The sequence below is a fragment of the Diospyros lotus genome, unplaced genomic scaffold (genome assembly GCF_014633365.1).
Source record: "Diospyros lotus cultivar Yz01 unplaced genomic scaffold, ASM1463336v1 superscaf1, whole genome shotgun sequence".
NCBI classification, from domain to species: domain Eukaryota; kingdom Viridiplantae; phylum Streptophyta; class Magnoliopsida; order Ericales; family Ebenaceae; genus Diospyros; species Diospyros lotus.
Window position 1 is genome coordinate 6,830,368 of NW_026267104.1, and position 12,268 is coordinate 6,842,635.

The 12,268-nt window shown below is 40.0% G+C and overlaps 1 protein-coding gene across 1 annotated transcript; it reads right to left on the bottom strand.

Moving 5' to 3' along the window:
* Positions 1–618: 618 nt before the first annotated feature.
* LOC127793197 (U4/U6 small nuclear ribonucleoprotein PRP4-like protein) lies at positions 619–11,533 on the bottom strand. The gene is made up of 6 exons (XM_052323996.1): positions 11,309–11,533; positions 9,665–10,562; positions 8,630–9,083; positions 8,273–8,470; positions 8,100–8,181; positions 619–977 (listed from the first exon to the last, which is right to left on the bottom strand). The coding sequence occupies exons 2-6, from the start codon at positions 10,555–10,557 to the stop codon at positions 883–885; spliced, it is 1,722 nt and encodes a 573-aa protein (XP_052179956.1). The 5' UTR covers positions 10,558–10,562; positions 11,309–11,533; the 3' UTR covers positions 619–882.
* Positions 11,534–12,268: the final 735 nt, after the last annotated feature.

The following is a 12,268-nucleotide window of genomic DNA, read 5'->3' on the forward strand; positions in this document are numbered from 1 at the left end:
AAAAATATAATAAGCATGGCTAATTAAAAGGAGAGAAATGCTAATGATAGATACATAATATTTTATCAATTATTAAAATTATTCTGAGACTAAGAGTATAATAAATAAATATATGTTCGTTAAAAAGAAATTATATTTATTACATCTTTAACTTATCCTTAAAATTGGCATTATCCTTATCATTATAAAATATTTTTTAAATTATTTCCATCAAGTTATACAAAAGAAATGAAAAATCTCAAGTAGGGTTGTGGCAAGATACAAACTTCTTCTGTATGTGAAAAAGACAAGAGTGCAGAAGATCTAAACAAAATTAAGGAATAAGATAAAGATAAAATTATATTAAAATATTTTTTAAATTAAAATAAAAAATAAAAAAATATTTAAAATTTTTTATCAAAATATTTATTAAATTTTATAAAATATACATCTCCGTCAATTTTTTTTATCTATAAAATTCAAAATAAATTTATATAAAAAAATAAATTTATCAAAAAAATTAAATAAAAAATTACATGACAAATTTAATAAATATAATAAAAAAATATTTTTATTTAAAATACTTTTTATATTTTATTTTTTTTAATTTATATCTTAATTAACAAACACTAATATCCGTAGGATGAAGGCTCTCAAACCTTTTGTAAGTTACCAAACACTGATTCTAACTCGTGAAGAAGATCTCTAATGAATGAAACATAGAATATGTAGAGAAAACTTGAAAATTTACGCTCCGCCAGACACGAAAGCTATTTTGGCCACACTGGGCAAAGGAGATTAGTCTATAGTGAACAATTGAGAATTCCGGGGGGTTGAGGGCCAGCAGCACCCGATCTTGCCCCATCTTAGTCTCTCCAACGATATGCAGATCCTCTGGACAATCTAGTCAATTTCCATCGTTTTCTCCTTACTGTTGTTTCTGATTGACCAGAGTTTGATCGTCCGATCATGTGAAACAGTTGCAACACACTGTCCATCTGCGACCAACAATAGAAACGATAATAATGAATTCTCGAAGTTAACGTAGATGGTCTGTTAGAACTGAACTAGTGCATTAAATCCTGATATTTTCAGAACAGAAATGTTGGAGCTCAATATCATTCACCAATTGGTATTACATTCAATGTAATCATGATCCAATTTATAAAATCAAAATGCTGAAAGAGAATGATGATATGACATGAATAAGACAAGAAGGCTGGGAAAAATAAATAAATACGATCCTACACGAAAGGTATATGCCCACTGGGAAACATGGGTATGGATTTAGGGATCCATATCATAACTCTGTGCCTTGAGTGCAGCCTGATCATCCTAATTCCTAACAAATGCATTTCTGTAAAAGAGCACGTAATCATTCACTGTGCCAATTGAAAATTAATAAAACTTTTCTCTGAAGAGATTTAGTCAGTAATATGGTGCTACTATTATAATAAAAATAAGGCTTGACATTTCTAGTACTAATAATTGAATATTTTATAGTCTTGCAATATAGTAGTATTGTTACTTTTTTTCTGTTTTTAAGCTTGAACGTCCCCCCCAACCCCCAGGCACAAATGTAGGACCATGAAGGAGAAGGAAAACTAGGGCAACCTTCACCAGAAATTTCAAAGAGACATCGTCCAAACAAAATTTACCCAGGTTCAAGAGATAAATAACCAACCATAGAAACAAAATTCTATCCAGAAACCCTTCAAAGTCGTGAAATCTCAGTTTAGAAGCAAACCCCTCCACGTCTAAAGACACCGCCAACATAGATGTCAAGAGATGAACCAGCCGGGAATCTTTTTTTCTTTTCTTTAGTAGCCAAATATTACCTTACTGTTATTTCTGTAATTTCTGTTATGAATTAGTTTAGGCTCACGAGCAAGGGAGGCGAATAGGACAAATAGATTGTTGTAACCGCCTGAGGATGGGAATCTGCTACGGCCGACTTACCATACCTCCAGCTAGTATATATCCTCTCCAATGTCTCTGGAGAAGGCATCTATAAATTGAATCAGAACTTCTTCCTATCTCACATTCCTTCTCATTTCTTTCTATTCTCCCTCACTGTCTCATTCTTCTATCCTTCTCTTCCTACACTTATTCTTATTCGGAGCTAAAATCAGTTTGTCACAGACCGGGCCGTGACAATTTGGTATCAGAGCCACCATCCTCGGCCGAGCTAGGATTAAGGCGATGGCGGAAGGCACTCGAATGAAGGCATTGGAGACGCAAGTGCAATAGTTCAGCTCGACTATGTCCGACACCCACAATCGGATAGAGAAATTGGAGTTAGGAGCTAACCAGAGTCCCGAAGCTATTGCGGCAATGGATCGGAGGGTGGAAAGCTCCATAGAAGGACTGGAGCGGAGACTTGAAGGCTCCATAATGCGGGTACAAGAGGATCTGGCTGCTCAAATGCAGCGGTTTATGTTAATGTTCGGTCGCTAGAACCAAGTAAGTATATCCCCTGAATTTCCTCCTAGGGAGAGAACAGAACCGATCCTTCAAGGGAATCGGGAAGTGGGTGGCCATGGTGCTGTGGAGTTAGGAGTGGAACCCGAGGACAAGTTGGAGGGATTAATCCATGAGGGAAGGAATGGTCAGGGTAATATCCACCAACCAAGATTTCCCATGCCTCGGGTGGACATTCCCACATTCGATGGAGTGAATCCCAGATGGTGGTTACGGAAATGTGAGAGAATGTTTGATTGGTACAACGTTCCCGACGGACAGAGAGTGTCGCTGGCATCCGCTTACTTCAATGAGGTGGCTGATGCCTGGTACCAAGGATGCATAAGGTGGAGAAGGGGTTGTACTTGGGAAGAATTTTCGGAGAAGGTGTGTGAAAGGTTTGGGGAGAGGAGCATGGTGGATGTCATAGAGGAATTCAACAAATTCAAACAAACCGGTAGCGTGGAGACATATCAGGTGCGGTTCGAAGAGCTGAGGTCTCTCATGCTTCAGCATAATCCCCACCTATCCGAGACATATTTTGTGTCCAACTATCTGAGTGGACTCAACGAGGAGTTGAGACCGATGGTCAAGGTATTAGGGCCCCAAACGGTGGAACAAGCAGCAGAGAGTGCCCGCTTACAGGAGCTAGTAGTGGAGTCGTTATTAAAAAAACAGAGGCAGCAAACAAGAGGAGTGATCGCGGGGGCCTCTAACCCGGGAGGAAGAGGTTATGCTAGAGAACCAGTGAGGATAAGCGGTGGGAGTAGAGGTGGAGTGGGCGCCGGCTCACTGCTGTATGGAGATCAATTGAGGGAACAGAGGCGAATCGTTGGCCTCTGCTTCCGTTGTGGGGATAAATACCACGCTGGACATCAATGTAAAAGACAAATCCTACTACTAGAAGGGGATGATATCCAAGAAGAAAGGGAGGTAGAGGATGGAGATTGTGAAGGCCTAGAATAGGAAGGTAATTGAGAGATTTCCATCCACGCCCTAAAGGGAGTAGTTAACAACAAAATCATCAAAGTGGAGGGACAAGCCAAAGGAGGTAACCTCATGATCCTGATTGATAATGGGAGCATCCACAGCTTCCTTGATGAAGGCACGGCCTGAAGGTTGAATTGTCAGTTGGCCGGGACACTTCCTTTAAGTGTAACAGTAGCCAACGGCCAAAAGGTATTGAGCAAGTCGTCGTGTAACGGTTTTTGCTGGGAAATGCAGGGAGAAAGGTTTGAGGCGGATTTAAGACTATTGCAGTTGGGAAGTTGTGATGTAGTCCTTGGGGTGGATTGGATGAAGGGGGTTAGCCTCATCAGCTTCGATTTTAACAAAATGGAAGTGTCCTTTGAAAAGGAGGGTAGGAGGATGACTTTAACGGGTGAAAAGGAAGCTGGAACTTGTAAGATGATTTCAGGGAAGCGGCTACAAAGAGTGTTCAAAGGAAGGTGGAATCAACTGGCTCAATTCTTCTCGATGATGGCCATAGAAGAAGGGGTAGAGGTTCAAAATGAGATCGGCCTAACTGTCAACACACCGCCAGGGGGTCCAGACTAGGTACATTACTTAGAAACTATTAATGAACTGTTGATAGACTATGGGGATCTCTTCGCTGAACCCAAATCATTGCCCCCAACCAGATTATTTGACCATTCTATCCATCTCAAACCCAACACTGAACCTGTCAACAGCAGGTCCTATCGGTACCCCCCAATTCAGAAAAATGAGATAGAAAAGATGGTTAGGGACATGCTTCAACAAGCCATAATTCGACCCAGCCAAAGTCCATTTGCCTCACCCGTTCTCTTAGTTAAAAAGAAAGATGGATCATGGCGATTTTGTGTAGACTACCGCCAACTTAATGCCATGACCATCAAAGATAAATTTTCCATACTTTTGATAGAGGACCTATTGGACGAATTGCATTCTGCCCAATACTTTTCTAAACTAGATTTACGTTCGGGATACCACCAAATTAGAATGAATCCCAAAGATATTCATAAAACAGCCTTTAGGACCTACCACGGGCACTTTGAATTCTTGGTAATGCCATTTGGGCTTACCAATGCCCCAGCCACTTTCCAATCCCTCATGAACCGAATTTTTCAGCCACATCTTCAAAAATTTATACTTGTATTCTTTGATGATATACTTGTCTATAGTCCTACCCTTGAGCAACACTTGAACCATCTTAGAGCTACCCTTGATATCCTCAGGTCTAATCAACTCTTCATTAAGAAATCTAAGTGTGCGTTTGGTCAAGGACAAATAGAGTATTTGGGGCATATTATATCAAAGGAAGGAGTTAGCACCGATCCAAGGAAGATAGAAGCTATGATAAATTGGCCAAGGCCTGCCTCGGTTAGGGCCCTGAGGGGATTCCTAGGGTTAACCGGATACTACCGCTGGTTTGTGCAAAACTATGGGACAATCAGCAAGCCCCTAACTGATTTATTGAAGAAAGGGGGATTCGACTGGGATACCAAGGCAGAGGAGGCCTTTCAAAGGCTGAAGGAGGCCATGAGCAGGGTGTCGGTATTGGGACTGCCAGATTTCACAAAATCCTTTGTGCTAGAAACGGATGCTAGTGGGACTGGAGTTGGGGCGGTGCTGGTACAGGAGGGTAGGTCATTGGCATTTCTAAGTCAGGTCTTGAGCCCTGAACATCAAGGGCTCAGCATATATGAAAAAGAATTCCTAGCGGTGCTAATGGCAGTGGATCGGTGGAGGCATTATCTCGAAGGTGGCAGATTTGTGATCAAAACCGACCACGAAAGTCTGAAATTTCTATTACAACAGAAGCTCTAAACCCAGTTACAAAATAAAGGGATGGCTAAGTTAATGGGTTTGGACTACTCAATTCAGTACAAGGGTAAAGAAAACAAGGCTGCTGATGCGCTTTCGAGGTGTCATGAGGAAGGGAGCAATGCAGCTATGACAGTCATAATTCCGGATTGGTGCAAGGAGGTGATTAGCAGCTATGAAGGGGATGCCAAGGTGGCGGAAGTGTTAGAAAGAGTGGCAGTTGGCTCCCAGGAACAAGAAGGGTACACCTTAGTGGACAGATTACTAAGGTATCAAGGCAGAATCGTAATTGGCGACAGTGTCAACCTCAAAAGAAAAATTCTACAAGCACTACATGAATCACCAATTGGAAGGCACTCTAGACTTCAAAACACCTACCTACGAGTAAAGCAGCTCTTCTACTGGCCAAGGCTAAAAACAGAAGTAAAGGAATTTGTAATGGCCTGCAACATTTGCAAGAGATGCAAGACCGAAAATGTAGCCTACCCGGGATTGCTACAACCGCTACCCATACCGGAACAAGCTTGGTCAAGCATCTCAATGGATTTCGTGGAGGGGCTGCCCAGGTCGGAAGGCAGGGACAATATTTTGGTAATCGTTGATAGGCTAACCAAGTTCGCCCATTTTATAGGCCTCGCCCATCCTTACACGGCCAAGGAAGTGGCCAGGGTCTTCTTAGACCGGGTGGTGGCATTATATGGTGTTCCTAAGACCATGATTTAGGACCGAGACAAAATTTTTACAAGCCTCCTATGGCAGGAGCTAACGAAGGCCATGGGGATAAAATTGGATATGTCTACAGCGTACCGAGAGGGTAAACCAAAGTTTGGAAGCATACTTGAGGTGCATGTGTATCCTACAACCTAAGGAATGGCATAGATAGCTAGCTTTAGCACAATGGTGGTATAACTCTAACCATCACTCATCCCTCAAAACGTCTCCATTTGAAGCCCTTTTTGGGTATAAACCACCCCTTCTACTAGCTATGGGCGAGCACACCACGACGGCCACGGTCGAAGAATATTTGCAACGAAGGAGAGAAGTCCTAAGGCAACTAAAACAAGAGTTGGCGTCCGCACAAAACAGAATGAAGCAAGTGGCCGACCGAAGAAGGAGTGAGAGAGAATTTTCTGTGGGGGAGAAGGTTTATTTGAGGTTGAAGCATGCCCACTTGAAGTCCATCACACAGGAGCCAGTGTCTAAGCTCAGCCCCCGATACTATGGGCCCTTCACTGTTTTGGCTAAGGTGGGTAATGTGGCCTACCGATTACAATTGCCTGAAGAATCGCACATATACCCTATCTTTCATGTCTCTCTCTGGAAGAAGGCAGTGGGTACTGAACGGGTGAACTCGACATTGCCCCCACTGCCAAAGGAAGGAAAGGTGTCGGAAGTACCAGAGGCTGTGCTGGACAAGAGAGTAACTTACCACCAGGGAGCGCCACTCATTCAGGTGCTAATCAAATGGAAGGGAAGGTCAGCAGAAAATAATTCCTGGGAATATCTGTCGGATTTGCTTAAGAAGCTCCCTAGAGCGGCCAGCTTACTCCAAATTTCTTGAGGACAAGAAATCTATTAAGGGGGGAGAATTGTCAAGAGATGAACCAGCCGAGAATCTTTTTTTCTTTTCTTTAGTAGCCAAATATTACCTTACTGTTATTTCTGTAATTTCTGTTATGAATTAGTTTAGGCCCACGTGCAAAGGAGGCGAATAGGACAAATAGGTTGTTGTAACCGCCTGAGGATGGGAATCTGCTACGGCCGACTTACCATACCTCCAGCTAGTATATATCATCTCCAATGTCTCTGGAGAAGGCATCTATGAATTGAATCAGAACTTCTTCCTATCTCACATTCCTTCTCATTTCTTTCTATTCTCCCTCACTGTCTCATTCTTCTATCCTTCTCTTCCTACACTTATTCTTATTTGGAGCTAAAATCAATTTGTCACAGACTAGGCCGTGACAATAGAGTTGACATGTTCTACATTGAATTTTTGGTTTTCCCTGGAGTAATAGTATCATTAAAAAGAGAGAGGTCAAGAAGAAAAGGGCAGCTAGGGGCTCGGGACACAGAGAAGCAACAGGAGAAACATGGAAGTATAGGGGATACGGTCATTTTCCAAAGAGGAATAAAAAGAAAATCTGCGCCCTTCACCTATGTGTCAAGCATTGAGAAATCAAAAGGCTTCATCCACTCTTTGTTTCTTGTATTTTTATTTATCTTGAGTTAACAACTTATAAGCTTCAGTAAGTCACACTCTAATATAAGTTTATGCAATTCCAATGGTTCGGAATTTTGTATTCTATCTCAACCCCAAAAGCAAAAGCTTCGTAATTCCTCTACAAAATATATAAGCCTTCCAATTTCTTGAGAACTATTTTTCTAGTATATATCCGAACCTTACTTATGAATATTTAAAAAATTAATACCCTGGCATCCCCACAAACTCACAAATAGATTAATACCAAATATGAATAAGATTCAACTAATGAGCTCACAGCTAATCGTTCTAGCTTAGGATAATAAAATATACTGGGTTCTATTTCTCAGACATTCCATATACCAAGATTTTTAAGATCCCATGTAAAATAGGGACATATAGCAGCACAATTTGTAATATATTGGGGGTAAGGTTGACACTGTTTCTAAACAATATCATTAAGTCAAACCTAAATTAAGTATGGAAGAGATGCATATGTCGCCTAAATAAAACAAAAAAGGAAGCTATACATTTTCAAGCATTGACAGTGCAAGGCAAAGCACATGCCATAAATTTCAGAACTTGAATTTTTTTCATTTTTCATGAAATATAGGCAGAGAGGGAGATGGAGAGATAGAAAAAAGATACTAACCTCTTACCACATCCAATGATGTCACTTTTGCTTCATGCCCAGCTAGTGTCTTGATAGGTTTAAAATCTCTACATGACCAAACCTGGTGCGGGAAAGTCCAAATTTCAGAGATACATAAATATATAAGACATCATTTGTTTCTAAGCAACAATGATAGCACACAATAAGACTACCTTAGCAGTCATATCATACGAAGAAGTTACCAAAAAGTAACCCTCTTGAGTCTCAAATTTGACTTGAGAGATAAGATTTGAGTGCGCTGGTATTATATACAATGATTTTCTTTTCCTCAAGTCCCAAATACGGCAAGTGTTGTCTTCACCACCCGTGGCCAAATGATAACCATTGGGAGAAAAACTGACACCTAGAACCTGAAAGAAATAATAGATAACTGTATTTGAGACAACAAAAAGTAAAGGCAAAAAAATAATAGAAAAAGAGAAGAGCACCACTGAAGAAAAACACAACCCCAATGTCAGTGTAAAGAAAAAAGAAAATGCAATGATGTTTCAACAATTTTTTAATCTCACAGGTTTAACATGGCCTTCGAATGCAAGAATGCTTCTGCCTGTCCGAAGGTCCCATACACGAGCAAGCGCATCCAGACCACAAGTTGCAACTAAAGATCCATCATGGTGAAAAGATACACCATATACACTCCTGCTATGACCTTCTTGAAGAAGCAACTCCTCGCCAGTATCTATATCCCATAATCTCCAAGTCTTGTCAAAGCTAGTGGTTGCCAAGTACTTCCCTGATGGATGGAAGGCAATCCGAGCAAGGCGATCCAAATGTCCTTCAAATGTCTTCAGCAATGACCCTTCACTGTTCCATAACCTTGCAGTCCGGTCAGCAGAGGCAGTTGCTATGTAATTGTCCACCGGAGAAAAAACAACATCGGTTGCACGTTCTGTATGACCTTTTAAAGTAGAAACCTTGGTCACTTGAGGCATGCTCCATATTTTGGTAACTCCACTTAAGGAGCTAGAGGTAGACAAATAAAAAGCCAAAATCAGAAGGTCATCTGAAATAAATAATGTAACTAATAAAAGGAAACTCCTGCCCGCCACTGTCCCAATTTATGCATATATATCTGATTTCCGAAACAATGACCCATTTAGTGGCATATCACTTGAACCAATTACATGAGCTCTAAACTTCAATAGCATCTTGAAATGGAATGACTTATGAAACTCTAAACTTTTCTACGTTTCTAGATATTAAAAGTAAACCCTTTCACACATTTAAGGAAGAAAAAAGAATATCTTTCAATATCCACGTATATATCTTTATAGAGATTAAAAAAACAGCAAAGGTTAATACGAAAGACTGAGAAAAAAGGGCACAACAAGAATATCATTCAAAATCCACATACATATTTTTTGGAATAAGTAGCATATATCTACAATTTTATAAGAATAGAAGATTCAGAGGGACTAAACAAGATATATGCTCACACAAAACCATCCCCCAACCAACATATAAACAGATCAAGCTTTTCTCTGTATAGAAGAAAATGCCGTTCTAGTTAGTAGTTATAAGAAAATGCCATATAGAAGAAATACCAGGTGGCAAGCTTTTCTCCATCACAGGAAAAGGAACATCCTGAAAGTGGCCTATCATCCCCTATTTCACTGCAATCTAAGACCAAGCTCCCTGCTTGCTTCAAGGCCCAATCTATCTCTGCATCCAAATCTTCATCTGGGTCATCCCTTCTCCTCCTTGCACGCTCAAGACGCATTGCTGCCTTTGCAATGGAATACTTAGCAATCTGTACTCGCGCCTGCATAAGTGTTGTTGACCCTTCAGTAAAAAAAGGGTACTGAATGTCTTCTTCAATTTCTTCATTTGCGACAGAAGCTGCAGCCTCCTCATCCTCATGAGCTTTCATTAGCCTCTCCAATTGGCCTTCAGCATCCAGCTTTGCCATAAGCATACGCAAACGGTCTCGCCTTTCCATCTCCCTTTCTCCAAATAGTGTTATGGGTTCACCAAGCCGCCGGAGACGAGCACGTACAGCCATGTCATTAGTAGGGACAGCAAGTGCTGCAGCACGCCGCTTCATCAGTAATTCTTGCATGGCCTTTTCCTGTCTCTCTCTAATCTGTCTACTCTGTTCTGAGACTTCATATTCTGCAGCTGAACCTGCAGTAGTCCTACTGGGGCCTGAATCATCACGATCAGAATCTGAATCACTGACCTTGACATCACCATTCTGCACCTGAGGTGGCTTAAGAACAGGTGGTCGAACAGGAAGAGGTGCCAATGGACGGGGAATCGAGGGAGGAATACTGGGTATTGGAGCAATAGGAGGCACGAGTGAAGGTGCAATTATAGGTGGAATGATAGGTTGAACTGGGACAGGCTCAATTGCAGACACTGAAGTCTGATCATCAGTCATTTGGGCAGTGGGTTCTGCAGCTGAAATTGAAACAGAGTTTTCCTCATCCACCTCCATGATGCCTGGCCAAGGAAAAACCCAAAGCAATTATAAGAGCCATACATGTCAACTAAAGCTGTAACCAACAGGTAAACCAATTTGGATTAAATGCTACAGATATCGTAATATACTTTTTGCATTAGACGCTGTCCCAATCATGATTTTGTGTTAGCAACAACTGGGCACGTGCAAAACATTCGTTCATAAATAATCATATTTCAGATGATGCACAAATAAAGATGATAAATTTTAGAAAATTGGCACACAAATTCTACTCCACCCATGAACCACGAGTTAAACCAGTACTCCGGTCAGTTCGATATAACTGGTGCAGTTTTTATAACTATGATCTTATGTCCCATCCACAGTGGGAGGCGCGGCCCAAACCCGCCCATGTCCTCAAGTAACATGGAACAGAAATAAATAAAAATAGAAAAGTGGCATTCCCAGAAGCCAATTACAAGCTCTATTTAAATTCTTTTTAAAGCTAAAGTGGAAGACCATAGCTTCATTGTATCACCAATACAAAACCAATCTCTAAGCAGCCATGTTTACTGCAAAGCTTTAGAGAAAAAAACAGCGTTACGAAATTGATGTCTACTGAAATACAAAACCAATCTCAAACCCTTTAGATTAATATCGAACTGCGAGCCATGTTTTCACAAATCAGAAAGGGAGACAGAACATCAATCTCTAATATTATCAAATTCTAATTAAGGAAGAGGATACGAAAGACTAAACTAAAACGTCTCGAGAGGATGAGACTTACCGTCGGCGAGTCGAGCGAGTTGCGCCAAACGTTCCGGCAGCGCGATTCTAGGTCTCAAACCAGAGCCCTGGATGATTTTGGAATGGAATGGAACACCAGAAGCACAATCACAGTAGCTCAAGCAAGAAGCCAAAGAATGAAAGAAGCGATCCACCGAAACCCTAAATCAGTTTCCAGCTTTTGAGCCCAGGATCATTTTACCGCCCCCCATTCACAGAATGCATTATGAAAGTGAGAATTGATCTGAAAATAACATGCGGGCCGGGCCGGGTTCTGTTATTCGGGTAATGGGGGCGTAAATTATGGGTATTTGGGTTGGAGGTATATTTATACTTACATAGTTTTTTTTAAAGTTTTTTAAAGTAAATAAATATGATTATACTTGTATAGTTTATTGTTTTTAATTTTCAGTCTCTCTTTATTTTGTATTTTTCCTTAAAATTGAAAACTTAATATATTATTTGAGGATAAAGTATATCACTTGTAATAAATTAATCATTATACTTTAAATTTTATTATGATAACTTTATAACTTTGGTTTTTGTTAAAATTTAGACTTTTTTTAATTTCTTTGTAAAATTCTGTTAATAAAAATTAGCTAACGTATTAATATAAATTTTAAAATTATTTAATTATAGGGTTTAGGTTAATTTTAATATTAAATTATTTAAAATGTATATTAACGTATGTCGCTGCTAATAAAATTTGAAAAAAAATTAAAAAAATAATTAAATTTTAACAAAAATTAAAATATGATGAATGAGATGAAAATGAAAGTATAATAATTAATTTATTAAAAAATATAAAGTTCAATAATGTAATTTAGGGCCCACCCAAACCAAATCCGGGCCAGAAAATGGAACCCAAATCAGGCCCATGCAACTGAAAATGGGTGCGTGGGTTGGACCAACACCTCTATTTAGGGGGCATACGCGATCGGTTTAGTTATTAAATTGATTG

Bases quoted from the DNA above. Each gene is read 5' to 3' on its own strand.
- LOC127793197 (XM_052323996.1), bottom strand. From the start codon at position 10,557: ATGGAGGTGGATGAGGAAAACTCTGTTTCAATTTCAGCTGCAGAACCC. The intron at 8,471-8,629 runs GTGAGATTAAAA...TATTTCTTTCAG, and splicing joins TCGAAGGCCATGTTAAACCT to GTTCTAGGTGTCAGTTTTTC. The intron at 978-8,099 runs GTTAGTATCTTT...TGTTGGTCGCAG, and splicing joins ATCATTGGATGTGGTAAGAG to ATGGACAGTGTGTTGCAACT.